Source organism: Lathamus discolor, chromosome 3 (assembly GCF_037157495.1).
Source record: "Lathamus discolor isolate bLatDis1 chromosome 3, bLatDis1.hap1, whole genome shotgun sequence".
NCBI classification, from domain to species: Eukaryota; Metazoa; Chordata; class Aves; order Psittaciformes; family Psittacidae; genus Lathamus; species Lathamus discolor.
In genome coordinates this window covers 129,086,696-129,109,551 of record NC_088886.1, presented here as the reverse complement: position 1 = coordinate 129,109,551, position 22,856 = coordinate 129,086,696, and the positions used below count along the sequence as shown (strand labels likewise).

The following is a 22,856-nucleotide window of genomic DNA, read 5'->3' as shown; positions in this document are numbered from 1 at the left end:
ACAGCAGCTGTCCACATTCTCAGTTTTCCATCCTCTCATTATTTTTATGATTTTATTAGTATTTTTAATACTAATTATCAGTATTTCATGTTACCCAGTCCTTGAATGTGCTTTCCAGAAAAATAATTGTATTTCTCACCTGATTCTGGTCTCTCTGATTTCCTTCCAAATATTTTTGGCCCTGGCTGAAAAGCATAACTCCTCTCAGTACAGCTTCATCTGCAACCTTAGCCTATGTTCTCTCTGTGGAGACTGTTGAGGATGATATTAAATGAACACAAGCTCTGTAACATTCATGGTATTAACAGATCACTGCAAGTCATTAGGTGACAGCTGACATTCTCAATTTCTGCTTAACTGAAAGCTATATGCAGCTGGCCTATGGCAAAAACTAATTGTTTGTGATAAGGTAACTGCAACTGCACTGCAGAAATGCAAAACAGCACTTCTACAGTTTGGTGTTCTCGAGGTCAGACACTGCACACTTATACCCAGATACAGTCCCACTCACAGAGAGGCTTACAGTCCTTCACTGAGGGGCTCTTCCCAGCGCTGAAGCTACAGAAGTCAGGCTCCTCCATAAATTTCAAAAAAAGTCAGACCTGAGGTGCACAGCTGCATTCATGCACTGCGCACAGGCCAACAATTACATCATGTCTACACCTTTACGCACAGACTGAGAAGGCACAGAACTAATACTGAATAGAAGAAGGAATGAGGATCTAGTTGAAGATGTCCCTGCTCATTGCAGGGAGCCCGGACTAGATGACTTCTGAAGGTCCATTCAAACCCAAACTGTTCTATGATTCTATCAGAGCTAAAGGAAAGGCTTAAGGAGGTACAGCTGCTGCGACACTGTTAAAGTGCTGCTGGTCTAACATCTCTGGTGCAAGGCACAGACTGAAAAGGGAGAGAACCCTGCCTCACATTTCAAAGTGTGAGGAAGAGGAAGTGGGAGGAATATACCCACATGGGCAAAGAGCTGCACAAACACATAGTGAATGTCAGACACAGGTCAGGAAGAGCAGCAAGGACAAGGGCCATCAAAAGACTGTGTGCACATGAGTATGGCCACGGGGTCACAAGGCTGTGCTAATAGACGACAGGCAAGGAGGATCTACAGCAACAAAAGAGAGAATTTGCAATCTCCTCCACATCCCTGTGCAGGAGATGGTTCAGAAACGAGGTCACTTTATTGATCATTTCCTGGAGTACAGGTGCGTATGGTTTGGTTGCCTTGGTAATAGTTGCTATGCAACACAGAGATTCACATTTTTCCTGTCAAAATCTGAAAAATTCTGGGTGCACACAGAATGGACAAGCAAGGTGAGAGTAAAGCAAAGTAAGGCAGTCTTTGCAATATATCCTCCTGTCCTCTCCACATCTCAGCAGAGCACGTTGCCACCCCAGCACTCCCAGGTGTGGTTTCCCTCACAAGTTGTTTTCCTGATGCTTGCTTCCTTCCTGAGGTCCTGAGGGAAATCAGGAGGTGCTTTGAGTCCTCGCCTGTGCAAGGACAGCAGGGCAACTCAAAAAATGCACAACTGCACATAAAAGCAGAAGAAGTAGGCAACAAGCTTGCTTTCCTAGTTTTGGAAAGAGGCAATAGCTTTATCTGCCCGGATCAGAAGGGATACTCAGCAACAACCTGTGTACACTGCACTTCCCAGCCTACTTGGCCATATAAACCTCCGAACAACAATAATGGGGAAGCTGGGGAACATGAATGCCAGCTTGTAGTACATGGATGTTCATGGAGCTGCACAATTACAACAAAGCCTAGAGATGAACAATCATGTTTTAGAAGTTCTATAGATGCAAAGATACCCTACTGATAGAGGAAGGATCTCACAGGGCTGATGGAGCTGGCAAGGCAGGGAAAACAAAATATCTCATTTTCTATTCACATGAAACAATGCTCAGGAAACAACACTAAAATCAGTATCTCACATGCTAAGTGGCATCAGAACTAAACAAAAATCATTAGCCTGAAGGGATGTGGCCCAGCTTGAGCACTTACATAGATGTTACCCTGTTGATAGCGCTGGTGCAGGTTAAGCAGGATGGCAGCTTCATGCAGATCTCCCAGCATGGACATGTCTTCTACCCCATCAACGCTGGTCTGGTGCATTGGCAAGACCTTTTCTCTGGTAAGGGAGGCCTTGGGATACTGGAATACCTGGAAGAATGGGGGAAAGGACAAATAAGCTCATGACATGTGGGCACATGGTCTTATTCCCTACCAGAAACACGCCCCTTTTTACAGCTTTATACTTCAGCACTGGAAAAGGAAATTAATAATGCACAGATCTGCTCCCTATTTTTATAGTCATTCTTCCGTTCCTGTTCCTACCAATTTGAGCTCTCTGGCTAGAAACCATACAGAACACTCTCTTCTTTTGCTACAGAGTCAATCTCTCACCTTCGCTACTGACACGGACAGATCGGTGCAAGGTTACTTGGTTTTTAATAAAATCCCCTTAGCAGGAGCAGGGCACCAGGTTCCAGCTGCTCTGGGCTGCACAGGTATTACACACTACACTTGTAACTGCAAATAATGATGGCAGCTGCTCCCAAGAGACCAGGAACAATCCTGCACAAAAACAAAGGTGGCATCATGTCTCTGTGAGAGATTGAGGCACAGCTTATTCATATCCCAGGTTTGGCCCTGCACTCTCCATAGAAACAGCCAGAGAGTGTCTGGGAGACGTTGTCCTGTCAAGACTAGAGGAAAGCAAAGGACATGAGAAGCCAAGTAAAGGAGTGACATCCTATGTGCACACCGGCATGTATGTATATGATACAACTTTTTAAATGTTTGTGCAGTGACAGCTATTAACTTCTACCACCGCTCTGGGAAGAGCCTCTACCTCTGTGAGGCTGCACTCTTCTTGCCTCAATTGCTGCATCCTTCTTCCTGCTAGAGCTTCCTCCTCCTCTTCCTCCTCCTCCTCAATAACCCACTATTCTGCTATCAGGTCATCTTTCTCACCCCCTTTCAGCACAGCTGAGATTATGTGACTATTTCCCTCCACCATAACCACATCCCAGCCCTCCTTTCCTCCTCTTCAAGCACGATGCTGGCATTTCACAAGTTATTTCAGTTGCTTCCCACTCTTGGATTCAACCATGTGCCATCTCCCACCCAGTATCCCAAGTTGCACTAGATGGTAAGACCCAATATAAACAGATGGGAGACTTCATACAGGAAGCCTGGAGAAGCAAACCAGCCTGCAGTAACCCTTCCAAAGAAACTTGGGCTTTTCCTTCCCTTCTGGGGCTCTGGTCTCTACGTCATTTCCATCTCTGTTTGTCAGTCCTCCTAGGTGCCAGCAAGCAACTGACAGACTCCACAGAGAATGAACCATGATCTATAGCACTGATCTAACTCGTTTCTGCTGCCTGCTCTCCTGGAGTCCTTGGGCTGCTGTAACTGCCAGGGAGAGGCCATCCACCAGCTGCAGGCTGAGGACAGAATGAGGTCACCCTGCCCCCTCCAACCTTGCCAGTTCCTTGCAGGGTGCTCACTGCTGCAGCGCATTGCAGGTGCCCAGCAAGTGCCCCTTCTCAGCTCTGAGCCTGCCCCCTTGCCAGTGTGAGGAAGGAATGACCTAGCACAGGATCCCTGTACAAGAACCCCGTGCTACCTGTGAAGCCTGCACAGTTACAACAGCAGCTCTGCTCCCGGAGGGAGCTGGGAAGCAGAAGCAGGCTCATCTCCCTGGATGTGTTTGCCCCAGGTCTGCCCAGTCACACCTAATCTGACAAGGACTTGGTCTCTTCCACTCGGAAGCCACCTACAGCCGGGAGGTTGTCAAAAATGCATAGTCCATGTTCATGAACTTCACAGGACAAAGCCCACTCCAGCACACAGGCTTTCCCCAGGCATCTCTAGGCTTTTCCGCACCACTTTCGTGCCCGGGTGTCAGAGAGGTACAACTGCCAGCAGCAGGCGCCCTGCTCCGCAAGCATGGCCCAGCAGAAACACAGCAATTTTTATTTTTATTTCTTCTTCAGAGTAGAGGCCTCTGTCACAAGAGAACTGATGGAGCAGGAAGGGAGAATGGGACAACTAAATTCAGTGAAGAGTACAAGCTGCAGATGCACAATGTGAACTGGACTCCATCAGGAGCAAAACCACTACAGCACTTTCAACCCATGAGGCAGCAGACCACGCTGGCTCTCTCTTCTCTGCTGACCTGGACAAATTTTGGAAGGAGACAAGTCCAGAGCAGTATGATGTGATCTCTGCTTACATCTGCCTGGCACTTACGCATTCGCCACTGCATTGTCAGCACTTGTGGCCATTTGGACCAGAAGAGAAATATTAGGAAAACATCCAGAGAAAAAGCTGAGTGGACCAATGTCCCAAAAGATACCAGGCAGTCGGCAGCACCTGTGCCAAGAGGCTGCTAAGAATGAAAAATAACTGTGCGATGGGCCAGAGCTTGTCTACTTGCTCTTGACGATGACAGTGGGGAAACCGGGACCCTGAAGAACACCAGAGGCCCTAAATACACAAGTAAATGATTAGAGATTAGATCATCACCTGCTAAACCTGCCTTGAGCTGCTTCTGGCTGGGATTATTCAGCCATTCCTCTCCAAAAAAATATCTGGTACAGGATCCTCAAAGAATTAAGCAGGTGCTCTGGGAGGACTGCAGCAAAGATGGATTAGAAGCATTGGCTCCGGTATCCTCTGGACAGAAACACTGCATAGGTGAAACACACTCCCTGGAGGAGCGGTCTGATGCCCTCCAGGCATCACACTGACACCCTGGCTGAGGCCATCATGTCACCTGTGTGTCCCTGAGACTGGGGAAGTTCACCTGATACCCTTGTGCATCACTGAACCCCTAGAGCTCACCTAGAGCCTCCAGCCCCACTGAGATTTGGGAGATGAGGTCTCTGTGCCTCTGGAAGGCACCTTTGGCATGCAGGAGAAATTTCAGGCCTTCACTAGTGCTGGGTGAGAGTTGACTTTTAATCCGTCCTGTGTCCTCCAGGGTAGAGACAAGTTTCCAGTCTCTATCACCAACAGACTGCAGTGATCATCCAGGATCCTGGAGACAGACATGGTAGTTTTTTGTTCCCAAGATTGTGTCAAAGCGGTTTTTCCAGAGAAACTCTGAGGTTTGAGAGACAAACATGACTCAGACATGATGACGCTGTGCCCTTAGAGCTTGCGAGGTGCTGCACTGATCCACCTCCAGTCACCCCAGTAAAGAAGAGGCTCCTTTTACTCCACTACTCACTTTTGGGTCCCTCCAGCAATCTGCCAGGAAACCAGTTTGGAGGAACATCCTCCCCATCACCCCGTTTCAGGTAACATGGAAGCATGACTGGTAAGCCAGGCTGAGTTCAGCAGCTTACGCTGCTGAGCTGAATATGATGGCTGATTTTGCTTGAAGCAAGTGAGAACACAAACTGTTCTCTCAGCAAAGCTGCCTCTGGAATATCCCTTTTCCAACCAGTTAACATTTAAACAGAAAGTTATATGTGTTAATAAGCAGATCTTTCAGCTTTCACTCTTAACTACAAACAAGCCATCAAATACCACACAGGCACTTTACAGCACAGGCAAAGATTTCTGCTTTCTCCCCAGTGATAAAGTAATTTTGTCTCAGATTTAGCCCACAGGCAACAAAATGACCAGGACTCTCTCTGAGCCCCTGCAATGGTCAGGAACAAAGCAAAACCTGGCCAGCAGGCAAGCCAAGAGGAGAATTGCCAACCCTGCTCACCAGGCTGAGAAAGGGAGAAATGATTCCTTCTCAATCTGAAATCCATCCTTTAGTGCAACCCTGGGCACTTGAGTAAAGCACCTACCTGGCATCTAAATTATGTTTACCCATACACAAAGTATTCGCCTGGTCTATCTTGACCACGGTTTCCAATCGTGTTTTCCTAAGAGTTGGCTCCTCCTTTCCTCCCAGGAAGTGACATTTCTGATAGATTTGTTGCTTGAGGTGTTTTTAAGGAAGTGAAAACAAATAACAAAAGCTCTGAAGCATGACTGAATTTCTTACCTCAGAGCTGCAAGAGCTGCAGGAATGCTGGCCACAGCAAACACAAGAACACTACATTTAGGGATCCTAAAATCACAGGGATCAACTAGCCCATCCAACCCAAAGTAAAGTGAAGATGTTTTCATCTGAGTTTTCACCTGGGGTAGGACAGCCAGTCCCTCCTGTATTTATGAAGCAATGAAGGTGGCACGTGAGGGAACCGCATAGGGAAAAACCCATCGACCAAAAAAAAAAAAAAAAAAAAAAAAAAAAAAGAAGAAGAAAAAACCCAACACCAAAACCAAATCCACCTTTTTTTTTATTTTTTTTTTTATTTTTTATTTTTTAGACCTGTGGCTCCAGCCAGCATTACCCTGTGCACGCTTTCTAGCATGGACACAGGCTGGTGGTGGGTGCACCCACTCAGCTGGCTCTATGGGTTGGATTTCTGGTGTCCTTTCAGAGGTGCCAGGTGGGTTTGGAGGATTTTCCAAGGCCACAGCAGCGTATCAGAAGAGACAGGAGCAAGTCTAGGGGAGTTACAGAAGTACTCACCATTTGTTGAGCCTCCACAGGCTGCTGTGTTACTTGTGTTGAACACCCCTGTGATCTCTTACAATGAGTTAGTGATTCCCAAAACAAGGCAACTCCTTGGGAAAGGATTTGAGACTAGAGTAACTAAATGGAAAACCTATGTGTCTACTAGATGAGTTTCTGACTCTGAGAAACAAAACGGACTCTTTAAAAAGGAATGATGATTTGAAATCTAGGCCTTTCAAAGCAAGACTGAAAAATAGGAGTTTTACCACTGACTCTCCACAAACTGGAGTCCTAAATCCTTTTCCCCCTCTGCCCTCATTTGTTTGCAGGTATGAGGCTGAAAAAAACCTGTCCAATTTTCTGTAACAAAGCAGCTGCCTGCAGAGCACCATTCACCAGCACAGCTGAGCAGATCTAATTGCTCACTGCTGGAGGGTACAGTCCTGCGGATTTCCCAGTCCTCCTCCCTGCCCAGGCATCAGTTTGACTCACTAAGAAACTCAGTGAAGGCAGTGAATAGTGTTCCCAGGATTAGTGAGCCGAGCTGACTCATTGAGGACATGGATGACTCCCAGAGGTCCCTTCCTACCAACATTACTCCGCAAGCCCTGCAGAAAGCATGCCAGGGAACCACAAGGCGCACAGGGCTGGAAATCGGGCAGGAAAGAGGCTTGTTCCTCTCTCTGGCAGAGAGCTCTGCTCTCAGAGGAGCTTAGCTGCCTTGTTGAACTGTGATGTGCATAGCTGCTGCACTTTCCTGAGTGACACAGGGAGCTCACTTCCATGTGCCCATGACCCAAAGGGCTGATGGCAAAAGCTGCTGAAGCAGATGGTGGTGAGCACAAAAGCCCTTACAGCAGCATGGCTTGCAAGAAGCACATCCCAGCAGAAGGGGCTGCTTATCTGGCGGAGCTGCCTCCTTCCCAGGAGCATTTTGCCAGTGTAATGGTTTTGCTAGGCTGCTAATGCAACTCCTTCAGACATGGCACAATAAAAATCAAGCAGAGCGAGGCAAGTAGACAGATGAACAGAAGAAAGAGAAAAATCTCTTTTTAACCTTTGTTAGGCCTTTGGCATGGTTTGTAACAGAACTGGATCACTTTTCCGACAGAATTGCAGTATTTCAATTGATATATTTCATTTTAACATGAAGGTCATGCAAGAACAAGAACATCTTGAAACTTCACGTAGGCTACAGCCTCATGCAACCTTCACTTACCGTGCCATAATCTGAGGTGAAGAGCACGTTTCCATCGGCACATGAGCCAACAGTGCATGGCTGCAGCTGGTCCTGCTCCTGCAGCCATACCCTGGCACCCTGCAAAACAGAAGACCTCCCATTAGAAAGAACTGGAGCCTGCAAGATAGGCACACAGGATGCAAACACCCAAGGAAAGCTGGGGGAAGCTGCGGTATTCAGAGATTCCTTCAAAGCTACAGCTGCTTAAAATTTTTAGGCAAGTCCTACTTACATTTTCATAGAAACTGGGTTTGATTTTTTTTTTTAGCATAACACAAGAGGAAGAAAAAAGCAGTTTTAATCAGCTTCATGTGGAAATCAGCAGAAGGAAACATCAATTTTCATGGAAAGAGTCATGGAAAGATACAAGCACACAGAATAGTGGGTTCGACTGTCTAAATATCTTCAAGCTTAGGATAGCCGGTCATTAAAAGTCATTCTATAATAATAATAGGAAGTGTAAATAAAGCATGTTTACAATTTTATACACCCACACATCATTGTAAGTCAAGATGCTTCCAGAAAGCATCAGCAACAGCTAAGTAGAGTTCACAGAGCTTTGTTTGCCTCTCTTGCAAGAATTTCCTTTGATAAATGACATGACTTGACAGTTTCTCTCATATATATATATATACTCACTGATGTATATATGATGGTCTTGATGTATACATAGTTTCACACACATAAAACATCTTAAATTGCTCAGTGCCTTTCAAGACAACCCTGAGCACAAAGGCAGATTTCTGGCAATACACATGCGGGCATCTGCACAGTAAGCAGATCTGATCTGACAGTCTGCCTACCAAAAAAGTGCAGGGGAAATCAGTTTGCTGGATTGGCCTCTTCTGCTCTGCCTGATGGTGGGACCTGGTACAATGGAAAGAGCAGAAGAACAAAGGCAAATCAGGGAAAGCGTGACCTGAAGTTACGCAGAATTAGCATAACGTCACACTGCATTTCAGTTATTGCAGACTAATCTGTTCCATGTCTTCCCATGGAAATCCCATAAACTCTACTTGGATAAATATTGAGAAAAAGCCAAAGTGCTGAACTGTTGAGTAATGTTAAAGCCATCCTGCTTTTCATCGATTCATAGACCTACTTTCTTCCTAATTTGTTTTCTACCCCTAAGTTATTGATTATAAAAGCCCTTCCTATTCTCTTTAACCTGTCAGCACCATTAGATCTTTGCTTATAGGCTTATTATGTTTGAAGAGATGCCACAGGATTTTTGCATCATATTATACAACATGTGGAATACTAATTCTATTTTTAATGATTTATTTTATATTAGTTTAGGTTTTTTAAACTACTTTAGTCACTTTAAACACTTTAGTACCCTGGGTTTTCCCTATTGTACAAGATGTGTATTGGCCAGCCTCCAGTTCTCCTAGTAAAGGGACTCGGTTTAATGACACTAAAAAAGGCCTACATAATTCCAGCTTTGCTACTGTGTTCTGTTCTAGAGTTTCCACAGCAAGCAGGTTAACTTCACCTCACCAAGTGAAGGAAAAGCCGTGGTGCATCTGGTCACTAAGCCCAAGGACAGTGTGTAATGCGCACCCTCATGGCCAGTGAGCAATAGTTTTTCTTGTGTTACAGATTCAAGATCCTAGAGAGCTGGTAAGCAATGCAGTGAATACAGATTTTGAGGAACTTCATGGCTCTTCAGATTCATGAAGAGGTCTTCAAGACATCCTCTTACATTTTCTCAAACTCTTGATGCTCGAGACAAAGTATCCTGAAGCATCTGGGCAAGATACTGCTGTTGAGAAATCATCCATTTCCTAAATCACATTCTGACTATCCTGCCTAAACATATGGACAGCAACATGCATTAGTAGACAATCTTTATGCTAGTTTCACCAAAAGCTCCTACTACCATCCCAGTATAGAGCAAAGTGTCAAATAGCAAAGTTGTGTCTGGAGCTCCAAAAAGTGGGATGAAAGAAAACCCTTTCTAATACCCTCATTCCAATCAGCGCATCTCAGTGCCTTCACAGTAATGCAGGAGCACAGAGATGAGAGCCTGCCAGCAAGTGCAGTTTAATCAGGAGCCAGTCATGCACCCTCCTAAACACACTGCACCCCAATGCCATGGCAGACACACATGCATTAGGAGTGTGCCTTGCTCACAGAACCCTGCATTGTCTGTTCCTGCAGACCAGGGAGGTCTGGGTTACAGACACTTTCCACACTCTGACCTTGGAAATAAGTTTGGAGATAGAGGCAGCTGATAATCTTACACACAAGAGACACTCCACAGGCATGAACGTTTTTATTAGGTACCATTTAGAGAGGAAAAGAGGGGATGGACAATGATATCCCTCTGGTGTCTTCAACACCTAGAAATTATCAAAAAGTCCAGTCACCCAGACCCCTTTGCCAGCAGAAGTCCATGTGCAAAAGCAGTAGTACACTCAAAAGGAGTTCTTTTGTACCATATTACACCATTTCCAACAGATTTATGGCAGATCCTTCTGTGTGCTGCTAAGGAGTAGAAGAAAACATGATGAAACTCCCAGGCACTGTGGCATTTCAGCTGCCCAGAACTACTTACTTCAGTTTACTTTGATGTTGTAATTGTTTTTACAACAGCAATTGCCTCTGCCCAGTAGAATAACTGCACCCATTTATGTTGTTTCCAAAAGGAACATCACGCTGAGACAGCCAGAATAGGAACCACAGAGCAAATAATTATTGTAACTTCTGCCCAGCATAGCCCCCATTTCCTGAAAGGTTGAGTTTGTTTTAGTGCATCTCCTTCCATCAGCCCCTTTTTCTAAACATGAAATTCCCCAAGGAGCCTTGACTAAATACAGAAACAGATGGCGACACCAAAGAAACTGCCCCCACATCACTCCCCTCTCCCCCAGTACAACACATTTCATTGATCAGTTGAAAGGATTAAATTGAGCAGAAAGCTTCTTGAGGACTGCCAGGCAGCAAGGCAGAACTTCCATGGGAGAAGCAAGGGCAGCAAACAGAGACCCGCTGGCTTTGGGGGGGTACCAGCTGCCACAGGCACTGCAGATGACAAAAGAACCCCTGCTCTCCTAGCACAAGAGTAAAAATCCTTCAAACTGGGATATAGAGGGTCTCACCCAGATCCAGAGACAAAACAGTTTAACACAATGAAGCAATAAGCAATCACTGACCTGGACAGAACACCTTAAAAGACAGCTAAGGAACAGCAGTGATGATTTTGTGTAACCACTTTCCATTGAATAAAGCTGGCTGAATAGTGATGATACAGCTAACTGGAGCCCCCTTATATAACGGGAATAGCCCATCCCCTCCCAATTCTTCTTTTAACTAGAAGTTCATCAGTGGGGTTGTTTTACTTTTAGAGGGGTACAACAACAGCAGATACTGAAAGAAAGAATCAAGTAGTCATGTACTGAAGTTCCTGTATCAAGGGTAGGCCACTCGGATGTTACATGAACTCTCTGAGACCAGCATCCTCATTCCTATGGCCTCAGTAACAATCTGTCCATGAACTGGCCTTGCCACAAAATGCATAGCAAAGCACAATCTTGAAAACTGATCCCCTAGCATGGGGTTATAATTTAGAAAATAAAGTTGCTTCATATCGAGAGCAGTGTTTCATCAGAACTGGCTCACTCTCACACCACGATGTCTTCCACTGTGGACAGTAAATGCTAAGATGTCATTTTCATTTGTTCACATAAGACCTGGCACTTTGGGATCCTAGACTTTGAAATAAATAACATTTCCCGATATCCATGACATCAAGAAATCAATTGAAGCCACAGATTTCTTTGGCCTTCTGTGCCTTTTTTTAGCATGACTGATACCAGAAGTTATCTCTTGCATTCACATATCTGCATCTGCATCTCAGCAGATGCATTATACGCTGTGTCAGCTGGGAAAGGATAAGAGAGATCATGCGCACTGTGCCCCAGGGAAGGGGCATAGATACAGACAAACAAAGCACCCACATATTAAAGCAGAGTGTGTAGCCACCAGTGGGTGCACTCTCATCAGCTATCCAGCTACTGAAGGTAAAGTAAGCTCCAGAGGACAAGACACTGAACCTGCAGGTACCTTTGCCTCCCCAGAGCCCCCCAGCCTAGCAGGAGACACATTCAGGAGCTGACATGAGCAAGCCACTGCTTTGCAACTACCACCCTTTAGAAACAAGTCTTCAGATCTCCTCTCATTTGTGCAGTCTGGACTACCCTTGAATTTTCATGTTCCCCCAGGATGTCTCTCTCTCATGGAAACTCCTTCTTCCCAGGCACTAGCGAGAATGAGCTGCCCCAGCTGTACAGCATTTGAGGAGATTTAGCAGCCCTGCCTCTCTCTAACAGCACTCACACACCCCATTTCTCCTTGTGCGCAAACCTGCATAACTCCCATAAGTAACACACTCAGCAGGGGCTACAACTGGGATGGGTGCATCAATTTTTCAGGAGTTATTCAGACAGCAAATGCACTTTTTGTTGGAAGACACCTTCCAGTGTACAAAACATGTACACAGTTGTCCGCTATTTCCATTACAGGATGTTTTTGTAAGGTTTTCTTTGTGAATGAACATGGCTCTCAGCCTCCAGATCTACCTGCAAACACAATACTAGGAGAGGCTCCTGCGGTGCCTGGTTTGGTTTGATCCCTGATCAGACATTCTGCAAGAGGCAGGGATGCCTCAAAAACGTACACGTGCCCTGTAAGTCCAAACCAAAAATACCTGTGGGTACTTCAAGTTTTTCAGCTAGGCATCCAAGCCTTGTGTTTTTCCTGGTAATGGATCCATACGGTCCTAGGTTTGGAAGCAGCATTGTGCTAAGCCAGCTCTCCTCCCAGCCTCAATGGGCTTTGCGGTTGTAACCACAAAGCAGAGATTGGGCTAGAAAGGCCCTTGTAATCCAGACAAAGCCAGGATCAGGTTTCAATAAATGCAGTTTTCAACAGATTGATCCAGATGATCATGAATAAGTGATGGCACAGATAGAAAGAGACATGGCTAATGGATACAAGATTGGGGGGGGAAGTCTCTGACACCCTAGACCCATATGGGAAGGAATGCAACCTTGCTGTTTTTCTGATGTCAGGCTGCAGTGAAGTCATACAGTCAGTCCCTAGGCTGTATCTGATGAGTAAACCCTGCTGGAAAGGAGGGGGCAGTCTTGGAGGACACAGGTAAGAGAGAGACAGAAGCAACAACAGCTGAGCTGGCAGCAGCCAACATAGAGAAGCTGGGAAGAGGGACAATATCTGCAAGAGCAGGAGCAGGGATAACAGGAACAGAAGGAGAGTTCTTGTGAGACACAAGGATGACACACTGCAGAGCAAAAAGGGTCTGGGCTGCACCTGGGAAGATCCCATGGTTCCCACAGAATATAAGCAGCCCCTGCAAGCCAGTGCGGCTCACAGAGCTGAGCACAAAGCTGCAGCCATGGGTCTTGCAGCTCCAGAGCAGCAACCCAGGCTGAGCCCAGGACTCAGACTAGTTCTGCCAATTAGCAGCCCCATTCCTTACTAATTAAGGAGCAGTGCCCTCAGTCTGCTAGCAGCTGTGCAAAATAGCAGTATCAGGAATAGGTTTGTGCATTTTAAATCATCGAAGAGCAGTTCGTTACTTCTGGTCACTGATATATATGAACTGCTTCCCATCCCTCTTTTGCCTCCCCCTCCCATCTGTTCTTTTCCTCTCTCCTCCCCCAGTTTGGCTGCTGCACAGTTTCTCTTCTCCCCACTCTTCCTGCACATCTCCCAACTTCAGACATGCTCCAGGAAATGCTTCGTCCTTGAAGGTAGTTCTTGATCTTCTCAAAGGAAGAACTACCAGCAACCTTGCCCTGAGAGTGGAGGGAGTGAACTCACAACTGCTTCTACTTGCTTCAAGGCTGTCCTTTACCATGAGCACAAGGTGCACAGAGCGGAGGCAGGCGTGCATCCTTCCAGACTTTACTGCAAGCTCCCTCCAGGCTCAGTTAAAGATGAGCTGCCCCCCTGCAATTCTGCCATGGGCAGTGGAGTCACTGCCCTCCTCAGGTGAAGCAACAATCCTACAGAGTTTACAACCACCTGGGAACTTCTCACAAAATGCATACTAAATTTAGTTCAGTTCCTAAAAGCTAGCACCAACTCCATGCCTTCCCTACAAGCCCCTCCCCACCTAAAACTTGAATTAAAATTAGTCACTGCCCAGGGCACATTACGCATGTGGGTATCTACAGATGTGTAGTCCCTGTCTCTGAACATCCCTGACACATCAGAGCAGCACTGGCTTTCCCACATCGTCTCCATAGCCCTGAAAGGAAGGAGGCAATGTGGCATGTGCAAAATCCCAGCCTGGCCCTAGCAGAACCTTCACTGACAAGTTAGCAGTTCCAAACTGAGCAAGAGAAGAACCATCCCTGCCCTGTCCTCAACTTGGACACTGCTTTGGGTCTGCTCTCTCTCCTGCCACCAAGTACAGTGAAACAGCTTTCTTCCAGCTACCTCCTCTCTCAGATTTGGCCAATGGCTTCATGCTGAAGCTGGGCTGGTGGACAGCTGAGTGGCATTCGTGCTCCACAGAGGAGAGCTCAGGGCCTCAGGAAGCCATGAGGATACAGCTGTCTGTGACAGAGGTGCCAGCTCCAGCACCATGCCTTCGAGCAGCCATAGTGCAATCCATTCTGTAAAACTTTCAGGTGAGAGCCCTGAAGCAGTATTTCTTCTGCAGTGTTTATTATGCATGATTTGGGATTATGCCCAATACCTTTCTGTATCTTTGACTTCAGTAATTCCCTGCCATATGGACTTCCACCATCTACTCACACATTATATGGGAACACTTTTTAATCAGTCTCAACACTGTGAAGCAGAAAATCCCTTTGTTTTGCAGTCAGAGGTGGAAGAACAGAGGAATTCAATCCACCTTCTCTGTCTCATCCATTATTTTCTGCTTTTTTGCTGTGGTCCCCCCCCCACCTTTTGTCATTTCACTAATAAAGTTTTTCAAACTCTTCACATGAGACATTTGATTGTTCTCGGTGTCCTTCCCTCAGACACCACACAGAAAGAAAGTGGAGTGCCTCTGAGCTGCAATGCACTGCCAGCCAATCCAAAATAAGAGTGAAAGTGGGGAAACCTGGGGGAAACAGCTCATGTCAGTAAAAGACAGCAAAGACAGAACCGTGTATGTTTCATTATTTTCTCTTCAAGATCACTGGGGACAAAGACCTGTGTTAGTAGCAACATCCAGCTACTAGATGGGGGTGGCAGCATTGTGAATAACGACGGAGACATGCAGAAGTTTTAATAAACATCCATGGAAAGTACCCCTCTTGCATCACATTGAGATGCTGAAAGTGCTTTCCCATATATTACTAGATGGAAAGGATGTAAAATGTTTTAAAAATCAACAGGTCCAAGAGTTCCCAGAGATCTGTCCAGTAAAGTTTCCCACCAGCCTGGTAACGCTGAGGAAATTCCAAGAGATTGGAAGGGTCAGAGCCTAAATGGGGGCGACAGCAGGAACATCCCAAGTAACCACAGGCTGTTTATTCTGAGAACCCCAGGGAAAATACGTAAATTTTACCCTCTGTTTTTTTCAGCTTAAGGATACTCTACATTTAATTGTTGTCCAGTGCCAACTTCCATGTTGGACTTCCATGTAGGAAGAAATCAAAAAGACTTCTTCTTTCTTTACATCCAAGCATGACAGATAAACAGACTCGTGGCACTGCTCATGTAGAACACAGTGTTCTGATAAAAGTCAGCCCATGAGGAGCAAACAGTAGCAAAGCTATCTCAAAACTATTCTTCTGAATGGGAAAAATCATGACTAATTGAGGGATTTTCTAACAAAGTTCTGCAGAGACAGGATTAGTACTACTTTGTATTCTCATCAAGGACCTAAAATCAAAATCAGTACTAGCAGATGCCAACATCTGGGAATCAGTAAGTACCCACAAAGATAAGACCATTAGAACAGTATGGATTCCACAGCCTGCTTGTTTGAACAAAACAGGATTAAAATACAGCCAAACTGAAAGGTCAGCTTCAGGAGAGAAGGAATGCAAGGAGCACTTCAAACAGAGGAATGTCTTCTGGAAACTCACAGACCCAAAGAGGATTGTGAATTGTTGCACAGAAACTCTCAGGACATTTGGTTGCAACAAGAGCTGATGCATGTCTGGGATGTATAAACAGGAGTAAGGAAGTTGACTGTTTACTTATACTTTGAGGTGTGAGAAAAGAAGCCTTCCAGAGAAATCTAAAAGAGGCGGACATTTTTGCTATTCAGAAAGACCCCTTGTAATGCAAAAGGACTTGTGAAAATGTTAATGTCATTATGTAGATTTGCCAGAGCTAGGGCTGCCCTATCTAGCCTAGACACTGATAGCAGGGGGAGCACAACAGCATATGGCCCAAGCATGGGCTGCAAACCTCACCTCGATCCCTGCATATTGAACTACACCTTGGTGAAAGCACATGAATGCCAGCAGTACTGAGGCTGCTGCTTTGCTACCTGCTGTCTCACCTCTGCCAACAGCCAAGAGGCAAGCTGGTGCTGGAGAACAATTTCTTGCAGATAAGAGAAGTCATTTGGGATGAAACAACTCTCATGAAGCAGTGGAAAAGTAGGACCCAAAAATGGATGGAGCTGCCAGACACTTTAGAACTGAAGCAGGATTTATTTTAAAACAAGGTTGTGTAACCACTTGAAGAAACTGCAAAAAGCGGGGGATCCTCCAGAAATAAGAAGCCTTTCCATAAAGTATGATTCAGCCAAATCTTAATCATCGGCTCAAGACACAGGTAGCAGGAGTCAGCACTAATACACAGCCTTGGTCCAAACCCTAATTTCCACCTTCTTATCAACGTACGCTGGTCACTGTATATATGAGAGACTCTGCCACTGGTTCAGTTGCTATGATAATTATTGCATTTATAAGAGTCCCCCAGATGCTGTGCCAAGCAGCACATGGCAGACAGGCCCTCTGGAGGTGTTTTTACTGGGACTCAGCTCCACAGCACTGCTGAACTGTGTGCAATCTCAGATGGAAATGAGGAGACTGAACAGCAGAGCTTAGGGTAACTGGAGGATAACCAGGAAACAGACTCACAGAAGTTTCAGTCTTAATGATCACATTTAAACAGCTTGTACCTTCTCCTTGAAGCAAAATGGGAAATAAGAAATTGCAGAACATTTCTGATTATTAAGTAAAAAAAATGAAAAAAATAAAAAAGTGAAGCAAGAAGTGAAACCAGAGCTGTACGAGGGTGGCTTTGGAGGCAGTGATGGGGCAGCTAGACTGGCCCATGGAGACCTGGCTGCTCTTCAAGTGGGGGCTCCCATCCAGTGCCTGAGCCAGCTCACCCTCACACCACTGATAGTACCTGACAAGGTCACAGCGCATGCAGTCTGGCTCCAGATGAATGCCCTAAGGAGAAAGCTAGCAGGACTCCCTCCCTTCCGCCAGACACTTCTTCATGTCACCTTTGGCACAAGAGCTTTCTTCCCCACAACCGTGGCTCTGGAACAGGCAGCCAGGCCCTTTTGCCCCACCTCTGCCTTGCTTAAACAGTTTTGGGGGGATGTGGCTGGGATGGAAGACTCTGCATGCAAGAACATCCATGCTACACTAACCCCATGGATATCTTCAAGGACAGTGGTACTGGACAAGTTCCTGTGTGATGTACTGTAGGTTACCCTGCTCTTGCAGGGGGGTTGGACTAGATGATCTTTTGAGGTCCTTTCCAACCCTTGGGATTCTGGGATTCTGTGATACTTCTCTTTAGCTGAACTACACAGACTAATTAAATACAGAACAGTTGCTCTGTTTGGTATTGACTAAGAGAGCATCACATATGCAGCATGGATGTAATAGTTCACATTTTTCTGTCCCTTCCCAGTCCCTCCAGATCCTCTTTTCTAAGAGGTCGCAATATTCTCTGTAAACTCTAAGAGGAGGTCATCAGGGAAAGTCAGCAAAGCACATGCTCCCCAGAGGAGAGGGGGTTGGTGGGAATGCTTCATGGAGCAGCCTCATTTCTGAAAAAGATGATGCTCTACCTACTATTTCCTTCCTAAGCCAACAGTAACAGTTGTTAACACATGGGCACTCAGCTCGCTGTTATCTGGAAAGACAGCACATCACTCATGGTCAGCATCAACTCACTCAGCTGAACCATTTCCCTTATCTCAGATGAGAATCTCTGGAAGAATCTTCCAGCACATCTGGCCATGCTCCTCTCTCACAGGAACTCCACTTTCTCCCATTTGCAAGGAGCATGGGGAGGGCAAACCAAGCTGTTGAGAAACCTAATCTAGCATGCCACGTACAAGCCCTCCCCAACAGTACAAGCCGGGCTCCCTGGGGACACTGATCTCTGAAAGATGCATCCAGGCAGCTTCAACAGCTCAAAGCTGGTGAGAATCTCATGTACAACCAAAAATCAGAGCAGTCCTATGCCTGCTGCACCCATGAATAAGGCAGGCTCTACACTGCAAGGATGCACTCACAGACAAGTCACTTCAGTTCTTCTTACCCATGTACTCTGTCTGCAAACATTTACACACTGGAGTTACACCAGGACTGAGGAACCATCAGATGCTTGGAGGACAGCATGTACAGTTGAGAATTATGTGGCCAGCAAACAGCTCTGCTGACTAGCTGATGGCTTTGTGGAGTAGTCAAACACTTCCCACTTGCATCCAGTAGTCAGCACATCCACGCAGCAGCCAAGGCAAAGCTGCCGGAGCGTGAGAGACCTGCCAGAGCTGCTTGCTCCCAACCTCAGTTTGGGACCAAGAAAGCAACTCAGATGCACACATAGTGGCAACTCAGGAAGCCCTTTTCCTCCCCCGTGGACTTGACTTTGAGGCTCCACCCTGGTCTGCACATGTCCCTGGGGAAGACGGCTCCTTTCCTCACCTGCACTGCAGATGTCCCAGGCAGCAATGACAAGAAGGGCTGTAGCCAGGGGAAGATGTGGGACAGTAAGTGAAGACCAGGTCAGCTGTAGAGAAGACAGCTCAGACCACCACAGCCATGCAGAACATGAGCACAAGATATCCCCAGCCTTTTTCTTACCATGTCAGAAACCTTAAGAACTTAAGGAGATTTATTTTTCACCACAGATGAAAAGCACTGCAATTCACCAAAAGAGCAATGAGGAAAACTGTTTAAAATACCAGCACTTCTATGCCAGTGGCACAGAACAGAAGGAGCACCTTTGACTCCACTGGATGCTTCGGCTCAGTGCAGGCTGACCATAAGGCCGTGCAGACTGGTCACTCCAACTAGAGAGCAGAGAGGGATGGGATGGGAGAAGTGTCTCCTTTAACCCTGGCCACAACATTCCTGCTCCTTGGGGAAAATTGGAGAGCGAGTCACATCCTCTGTGTCACCCTACATCCTGCCCGCACTCCAGACACACAGGGAAACCATCATCCGTCACCATGCCACAGCCCTGGTATCCAGGGCCCCTCCTCCCTGTCTGGGCACAGGACCCCCTGGAGCAGCCAAGAAAGGAGATGAGGAAGCACACATCATCTCAGCTCCTCTGCTCACACCCAGATGGATCAAAGGTGTCATCCGCCACATCTCTGAGCCGTGCTGTGCACCAAACCTCAGCTGGCAGAGGCACACACCTTTGTGCTGTACCACTTGCTCAGAATGAAGGCTTTCTCCCCCCTGAGACACCACAGGGGAAGATGATGGCAACATGCACCCAAACAGCTCTCTGACCCTGGGATCAGCAGTCAGAGGAGGGCATGCCACATGTGAAGCCCTCCAGCAGCATCAGTCTGGCACAACTGGCCAAAACTATTTCCCCCTTGGAAGAGCCAGGACCATAAGTAGGTTTGAACCTATCACTAAGCCACTTACCATAGATAAACTTCAAAGAATAGGAACTCCTTTGGTTCACAGCATGCTGAGGGCAGAACAAGGGAAACTGGGCAGACTCATGGCATCCCCAACTAACCCCAGACAGTGACCACATTGCTGAGCGTGGTATCTAAATGCTGCAAGCACAGCATGGGAGCCTGCAAAGGCAAGACCAACAACATGCTGGGGTTTAAGCTATCCATTGTCAGGGATGACATATATCCCCTGGGACAAGCTTGGCTTCTGCTGCAGCAGAGAGGTGGAGCAACTCCCTTCTGCACAGTTATTGCCCTCCCACCAAGAACCCCCCACAGAGAAGGAGGAAGAGCGGCTGGGGTGCAGCAAATGCCAAACATTCCCACTCCAGGGAAGCCACGTTCCCTCTCTCCCACCCCCACTGCCTTTCCTGCAAAGGAAAGCTTGATGCTTTCCCACACATGCTCACCCTGACTCTCCAGCCTTGGCCACCTTGCTTCATCAGGGTTTAAGCCTGTGATTTATGAGGGATGTAAGACTCCTAGAGAGTCTCTGGCTTCAGGACTGCCCCTCAGCCTTTCCTTGGAAATCCATGATAGAAACATGCCTGAACAAGTGGAACTGGACAAAGCTGGCAGTTCTCTGCTGGGTGCTACTTGCTGAGACATGCACCTCTGGGCATCCCCTCTCCAGCCTCTCATTACCATCAGGCACTTCAGGCTCCTTGGGTGGCTACTCCTGTTGCAAGAGGCCTGGAGGTTCCTCGTGACAGAGGGGTAGGCATAAAGGCTCTGGTGAAATGGCCCTTTGGGAAACCGTGGCCTCCATCTGATTAGATACAGGCAGCCCGGGCTTCCAGGAGCAGCAAGTTAATCAGTTAATGGCTGAAAGGATCCTGGGCGATGTGCTGCGCATGCCATGGGGCAGCCCCAGCAGCACAGCCCCCGGGGCAGCCACTCCTTTCTCTCTGGGGCCAGATCTCGGAGAACATCTGTTCTGATCAAGAAAGTACTTCACCAAGGAGGAAGCAGGCCTGAGCATCCATCAGCTGCTCCAGCACCCTAACCAGGGGCTGCTCCTGGGAGGGCTGTCAGTTCCCCCACCGCACCCAGAACACAGCAAGGGCCAGACACTGGATTCAATGGTGTGGAAACCAACCAGGGTTTGGAGGGGGTGGATGTCTGATGCCCCTGGCCCCAAACAGGAGGCTTTCAGAGCTCAGCTGCAGACCTCAGGATGGCCCCATTAACCCACCGTGCCTGTCATGCCCACTGCCAGTGCCATGGGCACCCACTGTCACCCATGGGGCCAGCAAGGGCTGCCGCAGCCTTGCACCCCCTGCCCTTCACAAGCAAAGGCAGCATCAGGCTAGGCTGGAAACCTGCATATGCTCAGGCAAGGAAAAAGGCAGAAATAATTTCGGGCTGTCTGGGTTGTGCACAGCACCAGCACATGCATTAACGCTCGGTATCACTTCCCCACGCCCTCCCCCGGGCAGCACAGTGCCCCACACGGCTGTCGTACACACCCAAGGCCAGAGCAGTGGGGCAGGCACAGGACCAGAGCCCACGCCGAACACGTAGGAGCCCGGCTCCGGAGCCGGTCCTGCCCGCCAGCGTGAAGGCGACTGGGCAGAGGTACCGAGGAGGCAGAGGACCAAGGCGGACGCTCCCGTTGCACGCTTCCCCGCTCCGCACCGGCTCGGCTGTGGCCCGGTGCCACAAGCGGCGAGGGTAGCCGAGCCGTGACACGCACACACAGGCAGGAGCAGGCTCCGGACTCTTCAGTCGCTCCGGGGGATTTAAGCAGCATGCGAGCAGTCTCTGGGCAGCCATGACTATCATGCGACAAATCCTCCTCGCTCGCAAGCAGCCCTCAGCCTGAATTGCTGGAGCCGCACATCACCAGGGCTCTGGCTCCCGTAACCCGTTTTGCTCCCCACAGGGGCTGCCCCGTGCCGCGCTAGCCCCGGCGAGCGCTCGGCGACAAAACCCCCCTCACCTCAGCGCTCAAGGAAAAGTGCGACCGGGACCGCCCGGGCGAGGGGCAGCGGCGGCCCTCGCCTCCGGGGGCAGCCAGCCCGGGGCACGGAGCCCCGGTGTTCGTCCCGCCCGGGACCTGACCCTGCCGGTCGGCCTCGGCCAGGCTCCGGCGCCTGCCGCAGCCCCTGAGCAGGGACGAGCAGGCGGAAAGGCAGTCCCCTGCCGCCGCCGGTCTCCGCCGCTGCCCACCTGGCGAAGAGCGGCGTCCATCGGCGGTCTCGCCCTGCACCGCGCTGCCGGCCGGCTCTCAGCTCCGCATCGCCGCGGCCGGGCGGGCACGACTCCCCGGCCCCGCGCCGCGCTGGCTCCGCCTCGCCGGCAACGGGGAGCGGCCGCGCCGTCCCGCTCCGCTCCGCCCCGGGGCGCGGGGAGCGCGGCCGCTGCGACGGCGGCGGCGGCGGCGGCGGGGGGGAGGGAGGAGGGGTGAGACCTGGCGTGTGCCGAGCATGTGGGAGCGGGGGTGCTGGTCACACTGCGGGGGCAGCCCGGGGTGCAGGGCGTGGTGATGCCGGGAAAGGTCTGGGGTTCTGGAGGCGCCGGCGAAGCCAGAGCTGCCAGAGGAGCCACGGCAGGGAAGAGGGACCACCTCTGCACACAGACACAGCGGCCGAGTGCCGGTTTTGCAAGAACAACTGATGTCGGATAGAATAGCTAGCCTTTGGGATTTGGGATCCCTTCAGCGGTTGTCATAGCAGGATATAGTGAGAGAGACCGTTAACAAGCATTCTGACAGCTTCAAAATCATGTCTCTGAGATCTGGAAGAGCTGGCATAGAGCAAGAGGCTGGGTGAAGTTGGTCAAAAAAGTGTGGCCATATCATATTTCACAAGAGCCTACACTGTGAGGGTGTTTCTTGCAGGAAGAAATTATTTCTTCATTCTGAAAGGAAGGAGATCTAACAGCAAGAGGGGGGACAACACAAATTGGGGGTTGTTGTTTGGGGTTTTTTTGTTATTTTTGTCAATAATGTGCTTTTTATCTACTTAAAAACGCAGAGAGGGTTCCAAGGGAGATCGCAGTATCTTGTCCAATCTCTGCCACAAGAAGAAGTCACACCTAGGCCGCTGTCTGACCCATGAGGACCATCCCACCAGCCTCTTCCACTTTCACTATCTGAACCTTTTGGTAAGGATTTCTAATGTATGAGTCACTGTCACTGTGTCCTTCCATTTTGATACCACACCACTGAGAACTACCC

The 22,856-nt window shown here is 48.3% G+C and overlaps 1 protein-coding gene across 1 annotated transcript in view; it reads right to left on the bottom strand.

Moving 5' to 3' along the window:
* The window catches only part of LOC136010456 (unconventional myosin-X-like), a 98,530-nt gene extending 76,582 nt beyond the window's left edge, over positions 1–21,948 (bottom strand). Inside the window, exons 1-3 of the mRNA XM_065671670.1 lie at positions 21,848–21,948; positions 7,768–7,866; positions 2,021–2,179 (exon numbers count right to left, since the gene is read on the bottom strand). Of these exons, the coding sequence (XP_065527742.1) occupies positions 2,021–2,179; positions 7,768–7,866; positions 21,848–21,868 (279 nt within the window). The 5' untranslated portion in view covers positions 21,869–21,948. The remainder of the gene's footprint in view (positions 1–2,020; positions 2,180–7,767; positions 7,867–21,847) is intronic.
* Between the last annotated feature and the right edge of the window lie 908 nt (positions 21,949–22,856).